At 41.0% G+C, this 27,409-nt stretch overlaps 1 protein-coding gene across 1 annotated transcript in view; it reads left to right on the forward strand.

Moving 5' to 3' along the window:
- Positions 1–27,409, forward strand: part of MAP1B (microtubule associated protein 1B) — a 70,130-nt gene that overhangs the window by 33,442 nt on the left and 9,279 nt on the right. The window contains exons 3-5 of the mRNA XM_081212466.1: positions 9,954–10,036; positions 13,094–13,234; positions 17,465–23,741. Of these exons, the coding sequence (XP_081068592.1) occupies positions 9,954–10,036; positions 13,094–13,234; positions 17,465–23,741 (6,501 nt within the window). The remainder of the gene's footprint in view (positions 1–9,953; positions 10,037–13,093; positions 13,235–17,464; positions 23,742–27,409) is intronic.

The raw sequence follows: 27,409 nt of genomic DNA on the forward strand, positions 1-27,409 counted from the left end.
AATGATAGCTTGCTGTTGCATGATAGAATCAACTCTTTCAAATAATTCTTGTTAGTACAGTGGTACCTCAGGTTAAGTACTTAATTCGTTACAGAGGTCCGTTCTTAACCCGAAACTGTTCTTAACCTGAAGCACCACTTTAGCTAATGGGGCCTCCTGCAGCTGCCGCACCACCGCTGCGCAATTTTTGTTCTCATCCTGAAGCAAAGTTCTTAACCCAAGGTAATATTTCTGGGTTAGCGGAGTCTGTAACCTGAAGCGTATGTAACCCGAGGTACCACTGTATTTCATTTCTTTGCTGGAGGTCTTCAGGCAGAGGCTGAACAAACATGTGCTGGGAATACTTCAACTCTGAATTTAATGAATGACATTGAAGTAAATGATCCACTAATCCAGTTCTATAAATATGATTCATTCTCTGTGCCTTTTTTTAAGAGGAGGGGGCTTATTTCTCCCTATGAAGTACCTTGTAAATGATGTTGTTTATGATAGTCTTCATTCTTCCCAAGAGCATAATCTATAGATGGATTTTGCTGTCCTTTATACATGTGGATATTTCAGAATTCAGTTTAGAAATAGAAGTACATATTCTGTCAGTTTTTCTGCCCACAGAAGGGGAAGTGGGGACCTGCAGAATTCAACTGAGCTCCAGTTAGCAGGTTGCAAGAAGAAAAATGCATTTTTAATAAGGCAGAATTGTCTCTGATGGCTGTTAATGGATTCTGGAGATCCATATGTGTCAGAAGAGAGCGGTCTTTGAGGAAGCCTCTGGAAGAAGGAAATATAAAGCAAGAATAATCAATATCTCATGGATACCTAAAGGGGTCCATAATTTGGGAGATGTGGGAACTGTAGGGGGTAAGGGTGCATACAAATAACTTTTTATGTCTGTACCATTTTATTAATAAATGAGAAAAACATTTCACTTTTATTATAAACTAACACCTGCTGCAAAATGGTGCTAGCCAGGCATCAAATCCATGGTGCCTTTCTTATGATTTACCCACTCTTTAAAGCCAGTAGAATTTAAAAATGAGCAGGACAGACTAAATACATAGAAGCACAGACAACAGATTTTTCAAAAGAGTCCTATAAACATTTCTAGGGCAGGCCAGTGCTTTTCCTGTTCACAGTGGTAGAAGGTTTTTTTGTGGTTTTTTTGGAGATTAGAAACATTTTTTCTTTTTAGTGTTTAACCTTGTGTATGATACCAAGGAATTTGGTGGCATAAAATATAGGAAATCTGAAATATGTCTAGGCTTAAAGGTACAGGGTTGTGTACAATCTTCTCGCCTAGCGCTTTCATTGCATAGCTTTAGGCACCAGGTGAAAACATTATTCTTCTCTCAGACCTTTGGCTAATTAAACACTATAAGGACTTTTAATTGTTTTTTGGGAGGTATTGTTTTGTTTGTTATCATGTTATGTATTTTTCTGTTTTTATACTGTAAACCCACTCTGTGATCATTGGATGAAGGGCAGTATTGCATATCTTTAGGTGCCAGGCATAAATGTTCTTCTTCAACAAGGCCTTTGGCTGATTAACATTCCATGTCCTTTTTTGTTTTGTTCTTGTTTTGTATATTGTGATTTTATTTTTGTATGTTTATGTTATGAACCTCCCCTTGAGATCTTAAGATGAAGAGTGGTCTACAGATTTAAGAAATAAGTGATTTTGATATTTCTCATATAATAATAAGGGTGAGGGGAGTTAAATCTGTCTATACTTGATATTTTAGGGAAATTACTAGGTTTGTGTTATTTTACTGAAACTTTCCAATCATAAAGACTTCTCAGTAAGAAGACGTTTGTGAAACTGCAGGAATTTGAATTCAAGTTCTCTCAAAACACATGCAAAATCTCTAAGGAAGATGAATAAAATTGTGTGTAGTTCTTTGAGATCATTACACTAAAGCCAGTTTGTACATCTGTCCCTATCAGTCTTATTATTTCAGCTGTTTAAATGTGCCACCGCATGAGGTCTTTTATTTGAAAATTTATATATAGCTATTCACATCACTTTCCCTCCAGAGACTTTTGACTCCCCCCAACCTCATCTTTGTTCAGAGGGGGGCTATTATTCCTTTTATTGCTACTGTCACAGAAAACCTTATAGTCTAAACCATTTAAGGAAGTAATCCCTAGAGCCATCCTGGGCAAACATCCAGACATGCAACGATTCCCAAAAGAAAGACATTCTCAGAGACAAAGTGGGGAAAAATATTTTTGATTTGGGAATATCAGTCTTCAGCAGAGGGTTATGATCAAGGGGCAGATAGGCCTCTGAAAAGCATTTAGATAAGGAATACTAAAAATATAAACTAGAATGCATTATTTATGTAAGTTGCTAATGTGAGGTTAAAAAAAAAACAGACAAGAGACATGTTAAAACAGATTTTGCCTCCCAGTCAGTTTAGGGTTTTCACTTAGACCAGGAGTTGCCAACCTTTTTGGACTCATTGGCAAAATTTCATATTGGAGAAATATTTCTGGGGATCACACACACATATCAAGCACACACCACAGCCTATTCTGTTGGGTTTGTATTCTAATGTTTCTTTCTAGTCTAATTTCAGCAGAGGGCAGGGTCCCTGTGAATGCCAATGAAGGCTTCTGTGGCAAACGTGTTTGGTCTAAGTAAAACAAAGGCCAAGGTTTGGAGAGATCTGGCTTGGTGGCAGTACATGTAAAGAGAATATAGTTGTCTTAGCTGATCATAAGCTGACCATGAGCCAGCAGTGTGATGCAACTTCTCAAAAAGCTAATGCAATTCTGGGCTGCATTAACAGAAGTATTGTGTCCATATCATGGAAAACAATTGTTCATCTCAATTTTGTGCTGGTCAGGTCATGTATTGACAAAGTGTCCACTGACAAAATGGACTGTTGCCTATAAGAGGGCAGTCTATGAGAAACAGTTGAAAGTACTAGGTGTACTTGACCTGAAGAAGTTCTGAAGAATATTTGGAAGAGATGTAGGGAGCAGTCGTTTAGACAAGAAGCTGGCATAAAGCAAGCCAACGCCAATTAAACCAGCATAAACTTGCACCCAAGCCTTTAAAAGAATGTTTGACTTAAACACACACCCTTTTTTGCAGTTGACATGATTGAGCTGAACAGCATCCAATTTCAGTCCCTGCTGCCCATTCCCACCTCTGGGGCACCCCTATTGGGGGGCTTATGCCAGCCTTTGCTCAACCAGCTGAGCTAGGATGAGAAAGTTATTTTTGGCTGAAACCGGGTTGGGGTTGGGGACTTAATGCCAGCTGAGCTTGAGATCCACTGCATCCTAAGCTCATCCTGACAGATCTTGCAAAAGGATTGCACCTCTAAATGTTTAATGGCCCTTTGAAGTACTGTACTTTGTTGTAGGGTAAATGTGCTGCTGTGATTTGTTGATTGCCTAAGATACAGATGTTTTCGTCTGAAGAAGCGCTTCTGTTGCTAGGATATTGCATTTCCCCAGCACTCAGACCACAACATCTTGTTTCTGGAAGAAATGCCAGTCCCTCAGGAGATAGTACTGTTGTTTCAAAAACAGTGGTCATATCAAAATTATTTCTGTGAAATGTCATAGGAATCTGTTGATGAATGCATCATTAATAAGATGACTGTATTGTTTGTAAACATTTCTTTTCAGTTATTATGTTTCAAAAAATTCATAAAGCACTTCATCAAAACATAGCATTGAGCAAAATAATTAGCAATAAAAAGAGGGGGGATTAGTAAAATAAAAAACATAGCTTACTTAGGTGGAACATTGGCTTTGGTTCCTTAAGTGGAAAAAAATCAAAATCAACAGTAACAAAATGCCTTTATTAAGACTAATTACATTATAAATGTTCTAATAAATGCATTACTTAATGTGCATTTGGAATATAAAAAGTAAGCCATAACTAATTATATATTACTGGAATAGGGCACAATTCAGCAAAAGTTAAGTATTTTTTAGTCACCACTAAAACAAAACTCCAAAGTGCTTAATTTCACTTAGCTTGTGACTCTTGCTTTCTTTTTAAGCATCACTGGAAGAACATTGTACTGGGTTTGCTGTTTTTTTTTATACTGTACTTTTGTTGAAATGGTTGCGGTTGTTGTTTTCATCTTCCAGCAGTATTAAAAAATGAAGCTGTGCATTTCGAGGAGTGATAAATGTGGCAGTTGTGAGAAGTTTGTCCCTGATGGTAAATAATGGGGGTAAAAGGTCAGATGTTTGTCCGTTGTTGATTAATGGCAGTAGTTTGACAGCAAATTAAATGTCACATAAAATTGGCAAATGATACAACAAATCAATACCTAGTGAGAAAAGCTGATACAATTATTCTGGTAATCAACACCATTAGACACCCACAACTTGATTTAAGTCATGCAGTTTACTACAGAGGCTTTCATGGAAAATGCTCGGTGTGTTCAAAATAGCCCCCAAAGTATTCAAGTCAAGAGGCAATAATAAAAACAATCCCCGGCAGCTGAGGCAGCTGATACCCTTGTTAAAAGTTAGGAGTAGATGACAGCCATACACCTATTAAAATATAGCAGCAGATATCAGGGCATGCTCACATCGCTCTTATAAGTTCAAATAAAGGTTTCTTTAACTTAGTGTGACATGCAGTCATCATATACTGTACAAGATGACTAGTTGGCATAGTTACTGCTCAAGGTGAATCACTGTCTTGATACCTAATAGCTGTTCCCAGGCCCGTTGCCACCTGAAGATGAGAAACTAAGGCTGTATACACACTATACTTTTAAAGCACATCTGAAGCACATTCATTCCCTCAATAAATTCTGGGCACTGTAGCTCATCCCTCATAGAGTTGCCATTCCAAGCACCCTTAAGAAACCACACTGCCCATAATTCTTTGAGGAGAAAAATGTACTTTGAAGATAATAGTGCGTATACAGCCTAAGCCTCACTCAAAGGATCTTATTTCTGATTAAAAATGCTTAAGTTTTCATTGCACAAACTTTGTTTAATTTTGTTTTCTTCAGGTTCATAAAGGCAAAGCTTATCACTTATTTCAATATGCAGAGAAAACATGCATTTAGGAGCTGGCTAAGATTATATTTGTTGAGAAATCATAAGAACCATATATCTGCTATTTTGCCAGCCTAGCATTGGGGAGTTTTATCTATTATTTTTCTCCTATAATTTCACTACACCTTGCAGAGTTCAATAACTTCTTGTTGTATTGCTACATTTCCTCAGATCATTTGTTGTGCCTTGTAACTTCTAATCATATGTATATATACTTTATATAGATTCTAATTCTGCTTAGTATTAGATATGCTTGAAAAACAACCACAGTGTCAGGGAATTGTTACAACTATTGATGTAAAAGCAACATTGACTGGGTTTTTATTTACATAATTTATACTCTGCACTGTCAATATACTTTTTGTGTTCCCAGGGCAGATAACGAAGTAGAATTGCAGAATAATTCTAGGCCAGAGGTAGATTTAGGGTAGCATGACTGGTTCCACCACGCTGAGTGCTGAGCCTAAAGGGCAATGCAGAGTACCTCAACTGTGACGTAGTGAATTGAGCAGAAAGGAAGGTGGGGGCATCAAATTTTGGCCTTGCACAGGATGCCGTTGAAATTTGAAAGACCAAAGTCCACTCCAGGGAATAGTATACCATATTTTTCGCTCTATAAGACGCACTTTCCCCCTCCTAAAGAGTAAGGGGAAATGTGTGTGCGTCTTATGGAGTGAATGTAGGCTGGAGGCTCTGCTCAGCGTGGAGCGTGTGTGCGGCTCTTGGGGGCTTTTCCCCAAGGAGGGAGAAGGGCAGCCCATCAGTCCCTTCTCCCTCTTGGGGAAAAGCCCCCAAGAGCCGCACACATGATCCGCATGCTCTTTAAAGGGAGCGCGGCTCTTGGGGGAGCCTTCCTCCCGCTGCCCGCGATTCCTGGCTCATGGGATAGCCGCACGCAGCCTCTTCTTGCCCATGTCTGTGAACCCTTTCAATATTATTCCACTGCAAGGAAGATGTGCGGGCGATACATTGGATAATGTGAAAGACCTCATAGTTTAGCCCAACTGAAAGTTGTTGTGCTCTGCACACTTAGCTTGAGAGTAAGCTATGCCAAACCTACTGCTGGATAAGCAAGCATAAGGTCAATTGCATTTCAAGTTTTTTATCTCCAATACATTTTAGGTTTTTTTATTTAATGAGCTTGTAGATCGGTCTGAAATTCAGTGAATGTTGTACAGTGGTGCCTCGCAAGACGAAATTAATTCGTTCCGTGAGTTTTGTCGTCTTGCGATTTTTTTCGTCTTGCGAAGCACGGTGTTGGGAAAGTTTTGGAAAAGCTTCAAAAATCACCAAAGTCTTTAAAAACCTCAAAAAAGGCTACCACACCGCGTTCTATGAGTTGCTCCTCGAAGTCAAGTTGCAACTGTATTAACGGTGTTAAGAAAAAGGAAACAAACTTGCAAGACGTTTCCGTCTTGCAAAGCAAGCCCATAGGGAAAATCGTCTTGCGAAGCAGCTCAAAAAACAAAAAACCCTTTCGTCTTGCGAGTTTTTTGTCTTGCGAGGCATTCGTCTTGCGAGGTACCACTGTATTGTCAATTGTCCTGTGTCTTCCTACATGTATGCCTTAAAAAACAACACACCCTTAAAAAAACCCTGATGTGAGCCTCTGTTCTGCAAATAGCACTTCCATCACTATTCACATTGTGAGCACCTCTTATCAACTGAGCCATTTGCTTGCATGTCTGTATAATCTGGGTTATTCTATTATGTGTCCAGAAAAAGGCTGACTGTTATTGGAGACAGGCGGCTATTCTGCATGGCTCATTGTTTTGACACAGTATGGTAGTTAGTTCCTATTATGCCGATCAGTGCCTTGCATTATTTTTCCATTCACGAGCTCCATAAGTGCTTTCCTTGAGTTGTCTTGTTCTGACCTACAGTAAGAGCTGGGCTCTCCGTGAGATACATGCTTTCTATTTTTATTCACTGGGGGACTGAAGTATTGGAAAACCTGTCCATTTGGACTGGGGGGGGGGGAAGGGGGTTGAGAGGGAGGGAGTGCTTCCTGTCACTGACAAGTGATTTCCCCAGCTAATTCTTTAGCTGAAGTCTGTGAAGCTGCACTGTGGGGACACCAGGAAAAATGCTTTTGTTCAGTGTCTTAAAACCACAGATCAGCCATCCATAACCATAGAGTTTGAATGGCGAGAAATACTTGGTGAACATTCTGATTGTACTGACATCGGAGCTACAACTTTCTCCCCTGCTGTTCCAATTGAACTGTGCAATTTCTGTTTCGCACCTCAGGTCTAAGGCAGCCCATGCCCCGCAAAGGTTCAGAAGTGATCAAAGCTTTCATTAAAACCCAGTCTGAAAAAATTAAATTCCACGTGGTGTGGCATGTAATCTCTAAATGGGATTTTTGTTTTCCCTCTATAACAGTAACATTGATTCAAGGCCAGTGGTCTCGTCTGACTAAAAACATTAACACAATATATTCAGGCTGCTGTTTGTTACACAAAGCATTTCTTTCAAAGGGCATTCTCTTCTCCCTTGCCCCCTCACATCACTATTTCTGCCGTTTAAAAACATCCGAGAATGAACGGGAACCTTGGGTGTGAAATTCTTGCTTCCTTCAAAGCATTTTTTGCCTCTTTATTTTTATATATCATTAGAAGGATGCTACTACAAGGCAAGAGGAAGTTGGGGGTCTATATGCATCAGAGCTAATTTGCAAATACATAGAGGACTCACAATCTGCTGACTACTCAGAGTCCTATTCACTTGTTGTGAGCAGAAGATTCATTAGGGAGCTTTGCTGACTCTGACATCTGTTAAGCCCCTTGTGGTGTGATGTCTGTGGTAAACATATTGTTCATTCCATCAAAAGCAATACTTACAGCAGAATTCTATCCATGTCTACTCAGAAGTAAATCCAGTTGCGCCCAGTTGGACTTGATCCATGTATAGAATTGCAGCCTTAAGTTATAGGCAAATAAGTATTCAGAATAGCCAGGTAAGGGCACATCATAAAGAAGAAGAAGAAGAGTTTGGATTTGATATCCCGCCTTTCACTCCCTTTTAAGGAGTCTCAAAGCGGCTAACATTCTCCTTTTCCCTTCCTCCCCCACAACAAACAAAATGCTTGAACATTCTACTTTTCCCAGAAGGGACCAAATGTCTCCCTCTCTTTTTATGATTTTTGTAAAAAAAACCAAAGAGCATCTTTCAGAGTACATCTACCAAAATTATATGGATTCCATTTTAATTAAGAATACTTAAGCAAAGAGTTAGCATTCAGTGCAATGAAAGCTAATAGTACCATCTCATTTGACCTCTCTGAAAATATACATGTTCTGTGATGGAAGATACATTATTTTAGGTAACAATGTAGAGGAAGAGTCAGAGCCATTCTTCCTTCATTTACCTATGTCTACATTTATTATTTCAGTATGCAAACCGTACACAAAATGGATGATGTTGCCTTCACAATAAATGATCCATAAAGCAGGAACAGCATAATATCTATCACATTGTAAAAGGTCACTTGACTGCCTGACTAGAGTGTTAAAATCTGACCTGTGGAAATTAACTTTCTGAGCAAAAGGGGCAGTTCAGTTGTTCCGTCACACCTAACTCTCAACAATGCCATCAGTAGAATAATGTGTCTGTGAAACAATTGGCCCCATCTGGTTTAGTATTTCTTCATTGTTCCAGAATTGTAGGGGTTGGCAGAAAAGGAGCGGGGAGGAATAGACACGGGGATGGAGGTGAAACTAAAAACCGGGGTACAAAGGGGGCTGCTGAGAGATGGGATAGAAGGAGACCACTAGTGTCACCCTTCATCCATAAATGACAGGCTGGTTTACAATATAAAAACACAAAAATATATAGCATAATAGCAAACAAAACCAATACCCCCCACAGTTTAAAAGGGCATAGATTGTTCAATTAGCCAAAGATAAGAGGAATGTTTTTGCCTGGTTCCTAAAGATATGTAACACAGAGATATGTAGCCACCACAGAAAAGGCCCGTTTTCATGTTGCTGCCTCCTGGACCTCTCACAGAGTAGGCATATGAAGAAGGACCTCAGGTGATGATCACATGGTCCAGATTGGTTCATATGGGGAGAGGTGGCCTTGAGGCATTGTGTAAATATAAAGGTATGTGAATTATATTCAAGAGACTATTTTTATTATTATTATTTTTTGGCTTTTGGAACCCTTCTGTAGTTGCCCAGATCCCGTATTTCACACTAGAATCTCCTGTGGCAGAAAATGTTTATAAGTAAAAAAAAAAAATCCATAAAAATGTCAGAGCTTTTACACCAATTGATTTGAACACCAGCACATTTGTTATCCGGCATTGCTGTGCTCCTTTTCATAGGTTTTTAAAGTGTATGTGTGTAGGGTGTGTTTTTGCACTCTTTTTGTAAAGGTTGATTCATTCATTCATTCTTTAAAAAATAATTTTGTGCCTGGCTTCTTTTCTGGGTGCTGGACTAATTGCCGTTTGGGTATCTGGATGACATTCCCTTCACAATCACAATACGAGTGCTAATTAATCTCACTTCTGTTCTCAGAGAAAGGAGCACCAATAAGAATGCTGCCAAACGCCACAAAGAAAGAAGAAAATGGCAGAAGCCTATTGTGGGCAGCTGCTCCAAGACTGATGAGCATTACATTGAAAAATAGATACATGCTAACTATTGAGTATTTACAACAACAGTCTCTTACATGGCACTCAATCACACCAAATTTGTTCCCCCACCCCGAGCTTTCATGTTACCATCTTTGCTCAATCTTATTTGAAAACACTAGTATTTCATATGCCAGAGAAAAGCAAGATGGGACTCCTGAGTGAGTTTATTAGAAGAGCTATCCTTACAGAAGCGAGACTGTCTTAAGGGAAACAAACAAAAAAACCTGTACTGCAAACCTTACAATTCATTTTTTCCCTTCTGTTTATGCAGGTCAGAAAATCCTTCACCACAGAAGTGATGTCTTAGAAACTGTAGTCCTCATCAACCCTTCCGATGAAGCTGTCAGTACTGAGGTAAATTCATCAATAATGTATAAATGAATGCATTGTACACAGCGGACATAAAATAAATAAATTTCATAAGAGCCAGGACATTGATGTCCATCTCTGAAATCTGGGCCGACATTTTTATGGCCCACCAATGTCTTGGTGACCGTGACCCGGAAGTGTCTGCGGACAGCGCTGGCTCCTGGCCTCTTAAGTGAGATGAGCGCACAACCCTAGAGTCGGACACGACTGGCCCGTACGGGCAGGGGTACCTTTACCTTTACCTAATGTCTTGAAAACATACATTATTTTGAAAATAAAATAAAATATAAGAATCCTCTGCTTCCCATGATCTACCTTTTCCTTGTCAAAGTTCTGTTTGCCTCTTTATGAAGCAAAACCATACCAAGAACCTTGCTGGGTCAGCCCAAAGGCCTACTTAAGTTCTTCATCCTGTTTTCTAAATTGGGCAACCAGAGGCCTATGGGAAGCCCACAAGTAGGATGTGAGGGCGATAGCCATCTCCTGTTGTTTCTCAACAACCTCTCCTCAGAGGCCTCTGATCCTAGAGATAGCATAGTAACCATAATTGACTAGGAGCCATAGAGAGCCTTCTATTCCATGAATTCGTCTATTCCCCTTTTAGAATAATCCAAATTGATTACAACCATGGTTGAACTTGTGGAAGTGAACTTCATAGTTTAACTATGTGGTGTGTGACGTCCCTCTTTTTGTCCATCCGGAATCTTCGAACATTCAGTTTCATTGGATCACCCTGGGTTCTAGCATTATGAGAAAGGAGAAAAACCTCTATCACTTTCTCTACACCATTTTATAAGCTTCTGTCATGTTCCTCCTTACACACATATTTTTTGAAACTAAAAAGCCCCAAACGCTGTAACCTGTAAGAGCTGTTTGACCATGGAACAGACTCCCACAAGAGGTGGTGGACTGCTCTGTAACTTTGCACATCCATCTGGTTCCCTTTTTAAAAAACTGATGTCTGCTGGTACAGAGGCCAATCTTAGTACATTTGAGAACTCTCAGGTGGATATCAACCAAACCTGGTGGTTTGTTAATTTTTGGCTTGTCAATAAGGTATTTAATTTCATCTCTTGTCACCAATATTCGCATCAGCTCTTCAGATTCTGTTCCTGAAAAGGTCAGTGTAGGCTGTACACCTTCTATAGTGAATACTTTGCTGCAATCTTATCAGCTTCTTTTGACTCTCTTCTTATCCAAACATCTAATTTTTCTACTGAACAGGTGTTTTGCTTCTGATGTATTTAAACATGTTTTTTTTAGCTTGTATGAATATTTTTAGCAACATGTTTCTCAATTTTTATTTTTGCAACTGTATTATCTGTTTGCATTTCTTTAGCCAAAATTTGTGTTTCCTTTCACCCTCCTTATTTGAACAGAACTTCCAACTTCTTGTCTCTAATAGCAGCAGACATAAATATTTCAGTTTACAAATAGATAAACATTCTCTAAGTCAGTATCCAGAGAAAGAGAGAGAGAGAGTTTCTACACATGTTGCTTGTATGCCATCTATAGCCATCAATAAATAAACAGGGTGCAGGAATATCAGCAAAGTGGAGGTGCTGTTTTTTTTGCTGAAAAAGCTAATGGCTTTGTACAAAAGCTTATGGCAACTTTCCCAGAGCTTTTGTGCCAAACACAGGAAACAATAAAACAAGATAATTCAATTTTTAATAGTTTTAATACAATTAAAACAGGTGAGATTTAAGTGGCACTCATCTGATTGTTGAGTGCTATCTATTTTAAAAAAATGCATACAGAAAATGGACTTGACCCCATCAAGGGTAATGTTATATTTTTATATCCCAATACAATTAGTGACAAACCATAATGGGATTTCTTTTCTCTGCTGTTCCATGTGGTTTAGTGAATGCCCTTGAATTATCTGTGGAAGGTGAGTCCTTGAACAGAAATTCAGGGCAGTCCTGATTTTTATCATGGCATGCTTTTTTAAAAAAAGCATTTGATTGTTTGACTGTTTATATACAGATAAAGATAGCTTGCTGAGAAAGTATTTTGAGAGAATTCAGTTGATTCACCAAGCAGAAATAGTTCGTGTATGACAAAGTGAGTCTGTTGAATACACTTGAGAAATAATGGCAGAGCGTGGGGGATAGTAATACAGTAGTGAGGAGCAACTGAGAAAACATATTTTTGATGGTGTTTGCTTTTGATCTAAAGAAAGCCATTCTGCTTGTTAAGTAAGCTGCTTTGAATATTGTCAGGGAACTGACATCGGAGCTAGAGGTGGAGGGAAGGCTCTCAAATGATGCTGGAGAAGGGCCTAGCAGGGAGAGAGGCAGCTCCGCAGATGGGGAAGCAAATCAGCGCAACACCAGGGATATAGAGGGGCTGATGGGGGAATCGGCGAGAGGGCTCCAGGACTCTTCACCGGACACCAGCGGGGAGAGCACGGGTCCTCCGCTACCCACGCCCACCCTGCGCAGAAGACTTCCGCGCAGAGAGAGTAGGAGGAGACTGGGTGTCAAACAACTTTTATGTTGGAAAAGATTTAAGAAATGCCCACTGACGGATTCTGCTAGCGGCTGAGGCAGCCACAAAGTGAAGGGCTGCCCAGACTGAAAGGTTTAGCAAGGCAACAAAGCCTGGAGAGGCGGCAACTTACGCACGAGCAACCCATACACATTACAAATATGTTTTTGTTTTTATTTTCCCAGGCCTTCTAAATGTTAACTGATTTCAGTTTATGGGCTGCATTTGTTTCTCTGCTGCTTCAACTTGATAGGTTTAACTTTGTTTCACTGTGCTACTGCTTCTATTTTTGGTTATAGTTCATTTTGGGATAGATTTTTAAGATTTTTGTTCGCGTGTAAGCTACCTTGAAAGCTGAACTTACAGAGTTCTGTTGTGCACCATATTTCACAAACCCTCTTCCCCCATCTCTAGTCTTCCTCTGTTTGGGTATAAATAAAATGCAAAGCCAGCTGCATGCATGTTTATTTAGGTCAAGTAGAAGTGATAGTCTCTGTAGAAAGCAGGAGATATTTTAAGGGCATTTTTTGTTTTAATCCTTTTCTACAGGTGCGCTTAATGATCACAGATGCTGCAAGACACAAACTCCTGGTACTAACTGGGCAGAGTTTTGAAAACACAGGCGAGCTCATTCTTCAATCAGGCTCCTTCTCATTTCAGAATTTTATTGAGATCTTCACTGACCAGGAGGTTTGTATTTCACTACTCTCTATTCTAATGTCTTCTTCAATATTAGTTATTTGCACGTTTAATTTGTAGATTTATGTGCTGAACATTCTCAAAGAAGGTGGCAATAAAATAACAATAACAAACATACTAACAAAGCAATCCTGTGGTGGACAGAGAAGAATCAGGGGCATAGCAGCTGTTGTTTCCTGGGCCCTACCAAGCTCACGCTGGCCAGGGCATGAAATGGGGGCGGGGGGGGGGGCGCTGGAGAGGAGACAAGTTTACCTACTGCAGGACTGGCATATTTCCCTTCTCTTGCTGGGGGCACATCACAGTGGTCAGGGGAACCAGCTTATTATATGATACCCCTCTTGTGGAATCAGGGGTGCCAACTTGAATGTAATATGGGGGGCAGGTAAGCCCCACCTGCACAATCAATTTCAAGATGCAATACCCATCAACAGTGAGGGAGGGCTCAAATATTTTCGGAGGTGGTGCTGAAGGGACCTTGGCCCCTAGGAGTTGGCTCCTCTGTTTGAAATGCTCTCCCCAGGGGAACTTACCTGATGTCATCATTACTTATATTTAGGCACCAGACAAAACTATTTCTATTCTGGCACACCTTTGGTGCTTAATTGTCTGTGGCCTTCAGTAGGTGGGATCTTTTACTCCTGCCTTTTAAGAAATATGAATGAGTTTTAGATTTCCCCCTGTTTTGTTTTACGCTGGTTTTACAGTACGGTATACTGTTTAATTGCTATTGTAAGTAGCTTTGAATTACTTCTGTGAAAGGGGAGGATAATAAAGTTCAATAAATAAAAAGTTGGAGAGGATCAGGATATGTTGGTGCTTTCCCCAAGCATTTTCCCGAGGTATTTGTTAAATGTTCAGAAAGTTATACCATAACCCTTTATATTACAAAGTAGACACTCAACCAAGGTTCTATGACCCACACAGCGGTCCTTTTCCAAGTATTTTTCTCTATGCATCCCAGGACGTCGTTTGAAACAAAGTTGAAAGGTGGATGTGAAAGTAATTCTTTCCCAGCTTCCCCCCACTTATGTGTATATTGTAGGGAAATCTGACTTTAAAAATGATTTGCATCATTCACAATTGATTGGATTGCAGGCTTATTCTGGACTTTAAACACTGATGTCTCAAAGTGGAAATTGAACCCAAATCACTGGAATTTCAACAGATACAAACACAGATATTTCCGGAGTTTTTGTCTTAAACCAGGAGGGATTGAAAGAGATTATAAATTAAATCAAAAGGGTATGGTGGTGGCCTGGACCTTGAGCCCACTATACATCATTGTTAATCTTGTTCTATGGACAACAGTATACATGATTTGTGAGTTTTGCTCACTAATATTCAAAACATCAACATTCCAAAACTGAAAGAATCCATATCTGCTATCTACAGAGATGGACTATCTGTCAAGTAGTCACTAGGGCTGTACTTAATTCTTTCTGTTTCTCTAGACATTATGTTGGCTTGCAATTAATGTACAGTGTCTGCAAATTCCTGAAAGGCAAGGAACCCATCGTAAACAGACTGTCAAGCTGAATTATGTATTTTTATAGCACTGTTACACAGGCACAGAATGAATCCAAGGAAAGTTTAATAGATCTAAGCCTCAGTCAGACCAATATTAAGAGAAATCTGGTCCCATAATATGGGATACTTATGGAACATATGGGGTACTTTAGGAAATTACCATAATCATAATTATATTTATACCTTGCCTTTTTCCATGAGGGGACTCAAGGCAGCTTACAGATAAAAACAAGAACTGCTAAAAATAGAGAAAACTCAATCATTAAAATACAATTAAACATCGATAGAATTAATACTATTTACACATATTTAATCCGTTTTAAACATAACAATAATTACAGTAAAAACAGTATGGCATCAGACCTTTCATTAAAAGCAGTAAGTTCCCAGTAGCCTACTGGAACAAGGTAGTCTTCACCTGCCAGTGGAAGGACAGGAAGGAAGGAGCCAGTTTAGCTTCTCTAGGGAGGGAGTTCCAAAGTATGGGAGGAGCCACCGAGAAGGCCCTCTCCTGTGTCCCCACCAAGTGTGTTTGTATGAGTTCAACTAAGGCAGCATGCTCTTCAAGATTTCTGGTTTGGTTGTGGGAAACAGACCAAACAAACAAACAAACAAACAAACAAACCAATCAATCAATCAATCAATCCCTTGCCTGATTTCTATATGTAAGTTACCTTGCAAAGTTAGTTTTCAAAAAAAACCCAGTTGCATCATGCTTCTATTCATTCCTAACAGTTCCTAAAACATTTTTAAAGTATTAGCTTCATGCAAATTATAAATATGTATCTAGACTTGCAGTTTTTCATGCATAGTGGACAATCTGCTGCTACTTACTGGAATATTGCCCACGAAAATATACCTTATTAAAGAGGTATACTGATTGCTTTGACATGAAGTCTCACATTGTTTCTCTTCTTAGCAACAAACAACCCAGCTACCCATTTTATGACCAGTTTTTTCTAATTTAATATGCTAATTTCTTTTATCAGATGTCTACTTTGCAACCCTTGAGGCATGCTACTTCAGGATTCTGTCTCAAGGACATACACATATTTGTTTTGGAAAAAAATGAGAAGCAACACTGAAAGAAAATGAAATTTGATAAAGTTGCTGGTCTGTTGATACCCCAGTTTTGCATACTAAAAAACGAGGATGGCTTCCATTATCAATATGTCATAACATTTAAAGAAAAAACCTAGATCATTTCTTATAAATACTTCTGTTTGATTATATTCCAGAAAACCTGGTGCTTTTTATTGGCTTTTCTCTTGTATCTTGCAGTGTTTATTCTCCTAGATGTTTGCTACCCTATTAAATAATAGTGTTTTGGTTTCTCTGCTTGATATTTGGATAAGATCTATTTATATCCCATAAGATGGTAATATACACAGTTTTAGTGACATATGAAGACAAAACAGCTGTTCAGTCTTCTTTATTTTATTTTGTTACTATTTTCTTTTTATATAGATGTTGGGTGGATTATTTCTCAGGAGCAAAACATCTGCTCTATGATTTTCATAACAGTTTCTTTCAAAAGAAAAATTACTATATATTAAAATACATAACAAGTGCTTGAATCTCCAAAGGAAATAAATATGTGCTTATGGTTATTTATAGTCCTTTTCCATTCTGCTAGCTAATTAAATTTGTGGGCCAGGATTCTTGGCATGACCAATTAATTCCTTGATCGAAACCATCCCTTTAGTGTACTGAATTTTTATTTTATTTCATGGCATTTGTCTCCTGCCTTTCTATACACATAAACAGAGCAGCTTATAACCATAAAACAATAATCAAACAGCAATGAAGCAACAAGCAATTTTTTAATGCAATAAAGAAACAAGCAGTGTCCTTCTGATTATCAGTCGCTGGGCATCGCAGGAGGGGGGAGAGTGTTATTGTGATCAAAAAAGTTATGAAAAAATACTAAAAGCAGCAACCAGCAATAAAAGAAATATAAATACCCCCCAATGCCCACTAGACTAATTCCAGTTTTACTGCTCCTCTAAAAGCAAGCAAGGATTGGGACAGGCATACATCTGGGATGGGGCAGCGATGCTCACCTGACCTGTCAACAGCACCATGGCTTACTGGGGTGGAAAAGGGCAAGGCGGTGATGAGGTCTTCATGGTGCAAGAACACAGAGCCAATCCTGTATTCATACTTGCAGATTTGTACCTCTCTCTCCCACTAAATCACAGCAGTATTGGTGGCAGGAGATCAGGTAAGTGCCACTGCCCTGCTCCACCAACTGCAACTATCTATGTCTCTTGCCACCTGCCAGTCATCTGAATCATAGCCTCCTCTAAACTGTCTCTTGAATCCAGTTCCTTGTGTGCACTACACACACAACCCTGAGATGAAATTTTACTTATTCATTTAAATGAAGAAAACAGCAATGTGTGCACAGGTATGCATGTCCAAGTGCTTCCTCTGTTGAAGTAAATGGAGAATCCATTGGGGGAGAATTCACTGCGTATACTGGAATCTGAATAAATAAGAGAAATGTATTTTTTTTAAAAAAAAATGAGCACGATCCTGCCTTTCTTCTTCAAATAGAGTACGTTAAGAAGTCTTCCTTATTTTGAGGCTCTAGGGAGTCTTGAGAATTGCCTTTTAGATTTATAAAAAGTGACTACAATTTAGTGTAAATTGACACATAACATTCCCCTTTATGTTTTGCAACCCCAGATTGGAGAGTTATTGAGCACGACTCATCCTGCCAACAAAGCCAGCTTAACGCTTTTCTGCCCTGAGGAAGGGGATTGGAAGAATTCAAACCTAGACAGACATAACCTTCAAGATTTCATCAACATTAAGCTAAACTCTGCCTCTATCTTGCCTGAAATGGAAGGACTTTCTGAATTCACAGAGTACCTGTCAGAATCAGTGGAAGTGCCATCACCTTTTGATATCTTGGAGCCACCAACATCAGGAGGATTCCTGAAGCTTTCAAAACCTTGCTGTTACATTTTCCCAGGTGGAAGAGGAGATTCTGCATTATTTGCAGTCAACGGATTCAACATGCTCATCAACGGGGGGTCAGAACGAAAATCTTGTTTCTGGAAACTCATTCGACATTTGGATAGAGTGGATTCAATTCTGCTCACCCACATTGGAGATGACAACCTGCCAGGGATTAATAGCATGTTGCAACGGAAAATAGCTGAATTAGAAGAGGAACAGTCTCAAGGCTCCACTACCAACAGTGACTGGATGAAAAATCTAATTTCACCTGATTTAGGAGTTGTATTCCTTAATGCTCCTGAAAGCCTAGGAAACCCCGATCCTAATTTTCAGTTAAAAAGAAGTGTAGAGGAGGCTTGCTTTACCCTGCAGTACTTAAATAAGCTGTCTGTGAAACCAGAGCCTCTTTTTAGAAATGTGGCAAACAGCACTGAGCCTATTATCCTTTTTCAAAAAATGGGAGTAGGGAAGCTTGAGATGTATGTGCTCAACCCAGTCAAAAGCAGCAAAGAGATGCAATATTTTATGCATCAGTGGACGGGTACAAGCAAAGATAAAGCTGAGCTGGTGCTACCAAATGGTCAGGAGGTAGACATCCCAGTTTCCTATTTGACTTCCATCTCATCCTTGATTGTATGGCATCCTGCAAACCCTGCTGAAAAAATAATCAGAGTTCTTTTCCCAGGAAACAGTACCCAATATAGCATACTAGATGGACTAGAAAAACTCAAACATTTAGACTTTCTTAAGCAACCAACAGTTACACAGAAAGACCTAACGGGTAACATGGTGAGCCCAGCAGTAAAACAAACTAAGCTGAAGCAGCGAGCAGACAGTAAGGAAAGTCTTAAGCCTGCTGCAAAATCCCTGTCTAGCAAGACAGTCAGAAAAGAATCGAGAGAGGAGGTGTCTGACACAGGGAAGACTAGCCCACCTGAAAAGACTCAAAGGGTAGAAAGTAAAGAAAAAACAACCACAAAAAAGGACAAACCAGCAAAAGCTGAGACTAGGCTTTCTGTGACAGAAAAGGATCTGACTGCTAAGGAACAGCAGCTGGCAAAATCTGAAACAATTGAAAAACAAGCAGCAGATGTCAAACCAAAAGTAGTAAAGGAGAAGCATGTGAGAAAGGAAGTGAAAGTAAAATCTGAGGAAAAGCAAGAGGAGAAAGAAAAGCCAAAGAAAGAGGTGTCTAAGAGAGAAGAAAGGATAGTGGCTAAGAAAGAGGAAAAGCCTAAAAAGGAAGATACCAAGAAAGATGTGAAGAAAGAATCTAAGAAAGAATCAAAGAAAGAAGCTCCTCCAAAAGAATCTAAAAAAGAAGAGAAAAAGGAGAGCAAAAAAGAAGAAAAGAAGGAGCCCAAAAAGCTTCTCAAAGAAACAAAGAAAACATCTGCCTCTCTGCCGGAGTCGAAAAAGACTACAACAAAGCCAAAGCCACAAAAGAAGGAAGAGTCTGTCAGAAAAGAAAGTGGGCTTGTTGGGAAACCAAAAGAAAAAGTTAAAAGCAAGACAGCAAAGAAAGAGATCAAGGTTGCCGAAACGCCTGCTGCAGTGGCTGCTTTGGGAGCTGTCGCTGCAACGGTAGCAGCTGTAGGTGTTGCAGCTGCTGGAAAAGAACTCGAAGCGGAGAGGTCCCTTATGTCTTCACCAGAAGATTTAACCAGAGACTTTGAAGAACTAAAAGCTGAAGAAGTTGAAGTAGTAAAGGAAACAAAGCCTCAGGTAGATATCATAGAAAAAGAAGGCAAGTTAACTGATATAGAACAAAAGGATTATGAAGTTCAGAAAGAAAAAACAGAAGGGCCTGCTGATTCTCCTGATGAAGGCATAACTACCACTGAACCTGAGGGTGAATGTGAACAAACTCCTGAAGAGCTGGAGCCTGTAGAAAAGGACAGGGTTGATGACAATGAAAAGTTTGAGGATGAAGGAACAGGTCTTGAGGAATCTTCTGAGGCAGGGGACTATGAAGAAAAGGCTGAGACAGAGGAAGCCGAAGAACAAGTTGTCAATGAGGAAGAAGAGGCACCACTAGGCCTCAGAAAACAAGACCTGAAGGATAAAATAGAAACTGGGGAGACTGAAAAAGAAATGGCTGGAGCATTTGAGCATGAAAAAGCTAAAGATTTGAGATATGATGAAAAGGCAGAATTTAGAGCAGAGGGTGAAGAGCGAGATGAAGAACATGTAGATGAAATGGTTGAAAAGGCAGAAACAGAAGAGAATGAGGAGGAAGACAAAACTGAGGATGTCAGAGATGAAGATGAAACTGAAAAAATAGAAGCTGAAGAGGATTATGTTATGGCTGTGGTGGACAAAGCAGCAGAAGCTGGTGAGATTGATGATAAATATGGCATGCACCTAACCACTCCAGCTAAGTACTCAGAACCTCCATCTCCTGCTAAAGAACCAGCATCTTCAATCCATGATGAAACGCTACCTGGTGGTTCAGAAAGTGAAGCAACTGTTTCAGATGAAGAAAACAGAGAAGACCAGCCTGAGGAATTCACTGCTACTTCAGGTTATACCCAGTCCACCATTGAAATATCCAGTGAGCCAACTCCAATGGATGAAATGTCAACTCCAAGGGATGTGATGAGTGATGAGACTAATAATGAGGAAAGTGACTCCCCTTCCCAAGAATATGTAAACATTACCAAGTATGAATCAACACTGTACTCTCAAGAAGTTACTAGGACTAAACTTTCTCCCCTTCCTGATGCTTTCAATGGGCTATCTGAAGGATCTAAAACAGATGCTACTGAGGGCAAAGACTATAATGTTTCAGCTTCTACAATTTCACCATCTTCTTCCTTAGAGGAAGACAAATTTGGCAAGTCTTCCTTCCAAGATCTGTACCGCCAACGAGAAAGTGAAGTCAAGAGTACTAGTAAACTAGAAATTTCAGAAGCTTTGGATGACAAGCATAGCCCAACTAAGAGTCTAGATGAAAGCCCAACCCCTCTGTCACCTGTTGCTAAAACACCTCTAAGTGAACGTAGTGTGAACTTTTCACTGACTCCCAATGAGATTAAAGTGACATCGGAACCTGCAGCTCTCACAGCACTCTCTGATAAACATGAAACCCATGAAGAGCACTGCCCCAGCCCCGATGATAAAACATTAGAAGTGGTGTCCCCTTCACAATCAGCTGCTGGTAGTGCTGGACACACACCATATTATCAATCTCCCACAGATGAAAAATCAAGTCAACTTCCTTCTGAAACTACTGGAAAAGCAGATGCTTCATTCAGCTTTGAAGCTAGTGATACCAAAGATAATATTACAAAACACAGACTAAGCCCAATGGATGAACCAGTGCCTGACTCTGAATTGCCTTCTGAAAAAGTGCTCTCACCTTTACGAAGCCCCCCACTGATTGGTTCAGAGTCTTCCTATGATGCATTTTTGAGTGGTGATGTAATATCTTCTGCTAGAGAAACTGACAGTCCCTTTGAAAAGAAGAGTGAAAGAGATGGTTCTCCTTCACAGAAGAGCCCAGTTTCTGATGTTGCTTCTACAAACCTTTTCCAAGAACAGCAAGTTGAAAACGATGTACAGCTTTCACCAACAAAACTGGACTTTGTCCTAGAAAAGAAAAAGGATGACTTAGAAACTTCAGAAACTCAGCCTTCATTGGTTTTGGATGACAGGAAGCTAGGAGAGGTCTCTCCTACACAGGTAGATATTAGTCATTTTAGTTGTTTCAAAGAAGACACCAAGATGTCGATCTCTGAAGGTACAGTCTCTGATAAATCTGCAACACCTGTTGATGAAGTTGTAGCAGAAGACACTTATTCACATATCGAAGGAGTTGCCTCTGTTTCCACAGCATCTGTTGCTACTAGTTCATTCCCAGAACCAACCACTGATGATGTATCTCCTTCACTGCATGCTGAAGTTGGATCCCCGCATTCTACAGAAGTAGACGATTCTCTTTCTGTATCTGTTGTTCAGACACCAACAACGTTTCAGGAAACAGAAATGTCTCCATCTAAAGAGGAGTGCCCAAGACCTATGTCCATTTCTCCCCCAGATTTCTCCCCTAAAACCGCAAAATCAAGGACACCAGTTCAAGATCATAGGTCTCCTGAGCAATCAACTATGTCAGTAGAATTTGGGCAAGATTCTCCTGAGCAGTCTTTGGCAATGGACTTCAGCAGACAGTCTCCTGAACATCCAATAGTAGGTGCTACTATGCACCATATATCTGAAAATGGTCCAACTGAAGTCGATTATAGCCCTACAGACATGCAGGAGCACTCTTTTGCAAATAAAATATCACCAGTGGAACAAGCATGTTTTGGCAATGACAAGGATATTTCCGAGATTATTTCAGTATCTCAGATAGAAGCTTCGCCCTCTTCCTCCTCTGCTCATACACCATCACAGGCAGGTTCTCCACTACACGAAGAAACTATATCAGGTGTCACTCAGCCTAGTGATATGCCCTTACATTCTGCATTTCCATCAGAAAAAGTGAACAGCCTTGGAGAAAAACTTTCACCAAAATCTGATTTATCTCCATTAACACCACGGGAATCTTCTCCTCTATACTCACCTGGTTTTTCAGATTCACCTCCTGTGATGAAAACAACTACTGCCGCTTGCCATTCACCTCCATTATCATTGCACATGTCCCCCGACAAATCATTTGGTTATCATACCTCAATAGTTGAAGACCCTTTAACAAAACATAGCCAAGAGTTCTTAGCGTTTACGGACCAGGAAGACATTCAGGAAACAACCAGATCGCCTGAAGCTCTTAAATATTCTTATAATGGAACTGGAAAAAGCACCAGATCACCTGAGGCTGTTAGTTATTCCTACGACAAAACAGAGCATACCACTGGATCCCCTGAAGCTCTTGATTATTCCTATGTTGCGACAGGGAAAACCACCAGATCACCCGAGGCTGATAGTTACTCCTATGAAACAACAGAGAAAGTCACCAAGTCACCAGAAGCCTTTGATTACTCCTATGAAAAACCCACCAGATCATCTGAGTCTGTCAGCTACTCTTATGAGACCACTGGAAAAACACACATATCTCCTGAGGCAGTCAGCTATTCTTATGAGACCCCTGGGAAAACTATCAAGTCATCTGAGACTGTCAGTTACTCTTATGAAGTGAGTGGGAATGCCATGACATCCCCGGACACTGCTAGCTACCACCATGAGGCTGATAAGTACTTTATTTCAGAAAAACCAGAAACCCGTCAAGATGTTGATTTGTGCCTCGTTACATCTTGCGAGTACAAGCATCCCAAAACAGAACTTTCTCCCTCCTTTATCAACCCTAACCCCTTGGAATGGTTTGCTAGTGAAGAACAGTCTCAAGAGCAAGAGAAGCCGTTGACTCAGTCTGGAGGAGCACAGCCGCCTTCAGGGGGGAAACAGCAAGCACGCCTGTGTGGAGAAACTCCCCCAACCTCCGTCAGCGAATCTGCCCCATCGCAGACAGATTCAGATGTGCCGCCTGAAACAGAAGAGTGCCCTTCTATTACAGCAGATGCTAACATTGACTCGGAAGATGAATCTGAAACTATTCCAACAGATAAAACCATTACATATGAACACATTGACCCTCCGCCAGTCCCCATGCAAGATCGCAGTCCGTCGCCTAGACACCCTGACGTCTCCATGGTAGACCCAGAAGCCTTGCCTATTGATCAGAACTTAGGCAAACCATTGAGGAAGGATCTAAAAGAAAAGACAAAGACGAAAAAGCAGGGCGCTAAGACCAAGTCTTCCTCTCCTTCCAAGAAGAGTGACGGCAAATCAAAACAGGTGGCTTCACCAAAGCCTGCTGGCTTGAAGGATTCGCTGGATAAAGTTTCCAGAACAGCTTCTCCAAAGAAGAAGGAGTCTGTGGAGAAAGCTGCCAAAAATGTTTCTACTCCAGAGATAAAATCTTCCCGTAATGAGGAGAAAGATAAGGAGACAAAGAATGCAGCCAACTCTACAACATCGAAGTCGGCAAAGACCGCAACTGCAGGTAAGAAGAAATGGCAAGGTTAATTCCAAAGAGCAGGGGAGGGGGAGTCTCCAGCCCTTGGGCCAAACATTGGGCAGCCAGCCCCGCCCATCTGCCCCACACCTGACGTCATATACAGGCAGAGATGTGGCTGCTAAGTGCAAAATCAGGAGCCTCAAAGTGCACTCCTAATTGTGTGCTTTCAAGCAGAAAGCATGCTTTGGCTCTGCTTCTCATCTGCTAATGGCTCGTCTGTGCTAGCGAGATCCCTGTGGGGAACTCTCTGACACAGTTGATGGCTGCAGGCAGCAGACTTCAGCTCTTCTTCCCATCAGCCACTGGTAAAGCCTCAGATACTTCAAAGCATGACACGGGGCTCTTTGCAAGCCCAGCATCGTGCTTTGAAGCCTCAACTTCAGAACTTCAAAACACCCATTCATTTCTTTTCACCGTGACTGACAGGTGGGCAGCCCCACCTGTCAAATATGCGAAGCTAGGAGCAGAGAAGGATCTGGCCAGGGGAACAAAAAAGGATCCCTAGTCTTCCCATTAAATGCAGCACTTGTTTGCTTCAGCCACAAATTCAACCTATGTTGTAAAACAACCATCTAAAGAGAATGTGAGGGATGCGGGTGGCGCTGTGGGTAAAAAGCCTCAGCGCCTAGGGCTTGCCGATCGAAAGGTCGGCGGTTCGAATCCCCGCGGCGGGGTGAGCTCCCATCGTTCGGTCCCAGCTCCTGCCCACCTAGCAGTTCGAAAGCACCATTAAGTGCAAGTAGATAAATAGGTACCGCTTTATAGCGGGAAGGTAAACGGCGTTTCCGTGTGCTGCGCTGGTGCTGGCTCGCCAGAGCAGCCTTGTCACGCTGGCCACGTGACCCGGAAGTGTCCTCGGACAGCGCTGGCCCCCGGCCTCTTAAGTGAGATGGGCGCACAACCCTAGAGTCGGACACGACTGGCCCGTATGGGCAGGGGTACCTTTACCTTTACCTTTAAAGAGAATGTAGCTATAATAGTGGGCCAGTTTGCACATAATGCTAAGGCAAACCAAGCCAAACTGCAATCATGAGGCATCCTGGAGCAAAAATCATGGCTTTTTCACTTCTCTCCCAGTCCTGCTGCTGCCATGCTACCCAGAGCTAAACCATGACTTGGCTTAGCAATATGTGTGAACATATGTGTTCATGGTTTCACCCACTCCAAACAAACCACAAGTTGTAGCCAAGATTGGCTCTTTGCTTACCATTCTTGAATTGTTTTGCAGATACATAGCGTGAGCTCAGATTTGCATGTAATGCTAAGTGAAACCATGGGTTGATTTTGGGTGGTAAAGCAGCAAGGAAGAGCAAAGTGGCTGTTATTTTACCTCTGGGCCCAGACATGCTTGATTGTTCAGTTATCTATGGTTTGGCTTAGTTTTAAGTATGAATGAGACCAATGAATTCTGCTGCCTGTTTTTTGTACCTATGCTTACACATTAGTTATTAAAAACAATCATTTCACATATGCAACCATAAACCTACATAAGTTCCTGCTTTTGCTTTCCATAATTTTGATGTCATCCATTGTACAGTTTAACAGCATTTTGAGCAAACGTTAATTGTTCATGGATATTTGTTTATCCATTTGTTACTGAACAATGACTGAGAATGGATCCAGATTTAACATGCCAGAAATGCTTACTATGGATATTTTATATTATTATTATTATTATTATTATTATTATTATTATTATTATTATTATTACTACTACTACTACTACTACTACTACTACTACTACTACTACTACTTATTTACTTATTGTGTAATGCCATAGAGTTTGGGCAATGTGCTACAACATTTAACATCTGTGTAGGCTCCTATGTCTGCAAATTACACCCACCTCTGTGAAAAGGGAATTACATTATAGCCGCTTTTATATTCCCCTTTATAGTAAATGGGTAGGGGCATAGCTTTCTTCCGATAGTTTTAATTCAGTCCTGAATAACAAGTTGGACTGGGAAGACACACAGTGGCTCAAAAGCAGACAGGGCTGCTTCCCAAAATAGTGATAGAAGTTGAATGTTGTGGTCAATGCACATACAGGTGTTTGAAGCTAAAGGTATGTTACTCACACCTTAGGCAGTAAAAATGCTGCTGCTATGGTTTACATTGTGATAGTAAAATCTGTCCCAGAAAGAAGGAAACGCTTAGATACCGTGTACATTATTGTTACTTTGGAAAGAATAAGGGTCCACTTAGTAGGTAAAAGGTTTCTGAGAATGCCTTGACCTATAACATCCCTCATTTTAGAAATGAAGCACTGTGTACATTTTAGGCAGCCAAGCAACTGGCTACAAGAAAAGGTCCAGAGGTGCCCATCAAAGAGTTCGGTATTGTATTGATTGCTAGAAGAACTATAGTGAAAAGTGAGGAAGGTGGAATATGTATAAGAGCTATTTCTTGTTTACAGAGGGAACCTGGATTTTCATGAGTGCCTGGAACAGTGGAAATAACAAAAAGATGGGTGCATGCAAGCATACACATAGATGTAATCCATGTTCATCATACACTCCCCTGGTGCCTTAGCTCATATTTTCTGAAAGAACTGTAAGCATTAGAAGCTGCTAATTGTCAGCCTTTTTAAAAACCAAACCAAACCAGAATGGCTTTCCCATTTTGCCTTTGGTATCCTGCCTTTTTTGCAGAACTAGCACTGCAGTTAGCATGTGCTATTCCTTCTGTATATCCTATCTCTATTAGCCTTGTTTTACCAGTTTCTTTTTCATGAATGGAAGAAGTACAATGGTAGCACAGTACTGTGGTAGCACAATACCCACCCAGTCCTAGCTCCATTTCGCATCTTCTCCTATGCTGTATTTGATTAGCATCCACTCTGATACTGAATCTCCTAGTATTTCTACTTCTTTATATAGGAAGCCATATACTGATTCCCATTCCCCTTCTTGTTTAATTTTTGGGGAGTGCCGTTGTACAATAGGAGCATTAAACAACAACAAAGATGAATAAAATGAGAAATTGCATAATGTTGAATTGTGGCTGGTGAGATTGAGTACTTGACCTCACAAACTTGGAAGGTGCTGAATGTAAACACAACCTACCGTATTTTTCGCTCTATAGGACGCACTTTTTCCCCTTCAAAAATGAAGGGGAAATGTGTGTGCATCCTATGGAGTGAAGATGCCATAGCCCCGCGACCCTCTCCCAGCTGGAGAGGTGACACGCGGCTATGGCAAGAACCTCTACAGCCCCATGTCACCTCTCCAGCCGGGAGAGCGCGCGCGGGGGGCTAAAGCAGCCCCCTGCCACCCTCTCCCGGCTGCAGAGGTGACGCGCGGCTATAGAGGCTCCTGCCATAGCCGCACGTCACCTCTCCAGCCGGGAGAGCGTGCGCGGGGCTAAAACAGCCCCCCACGACCCTCTCCTGGCTGGAGAGGTGACGCGCGGCTATTGAGGCTCCTGCCATAGCCGTGCATCACCTCCCCAGCAGGGAGAGTGCGCGCGGGGCTAAAGCAGCCCCCCGTGACCCTCTCCCGGCTGGAGAGGTGACACGCGGCTATGGCAGGAGCCTCTCCGCTGCGCCTTTCCGTTGCTCCCTGACCTGCTCTTTGGGGCTGGTGGTGGGCTTCCCCCCGCCAGCCCTAAAGAGCAGGTCGAAAGGAACCTGAAGCCTGGAGAGCGAGAGGGGT

Source organism: Podarcis bocagei (genome assembly GCF_964188305.1).
Source record: "Podarcis bocagei genome assembly, chromosome: 11".
NCBI classification, from domain to species: domain Eukaryota; kingdom Metazoa; phylum Chordata; class Lepidosauria; order Squamata; family Lacertidae; genus Podarcis; species Podarcis bocagei.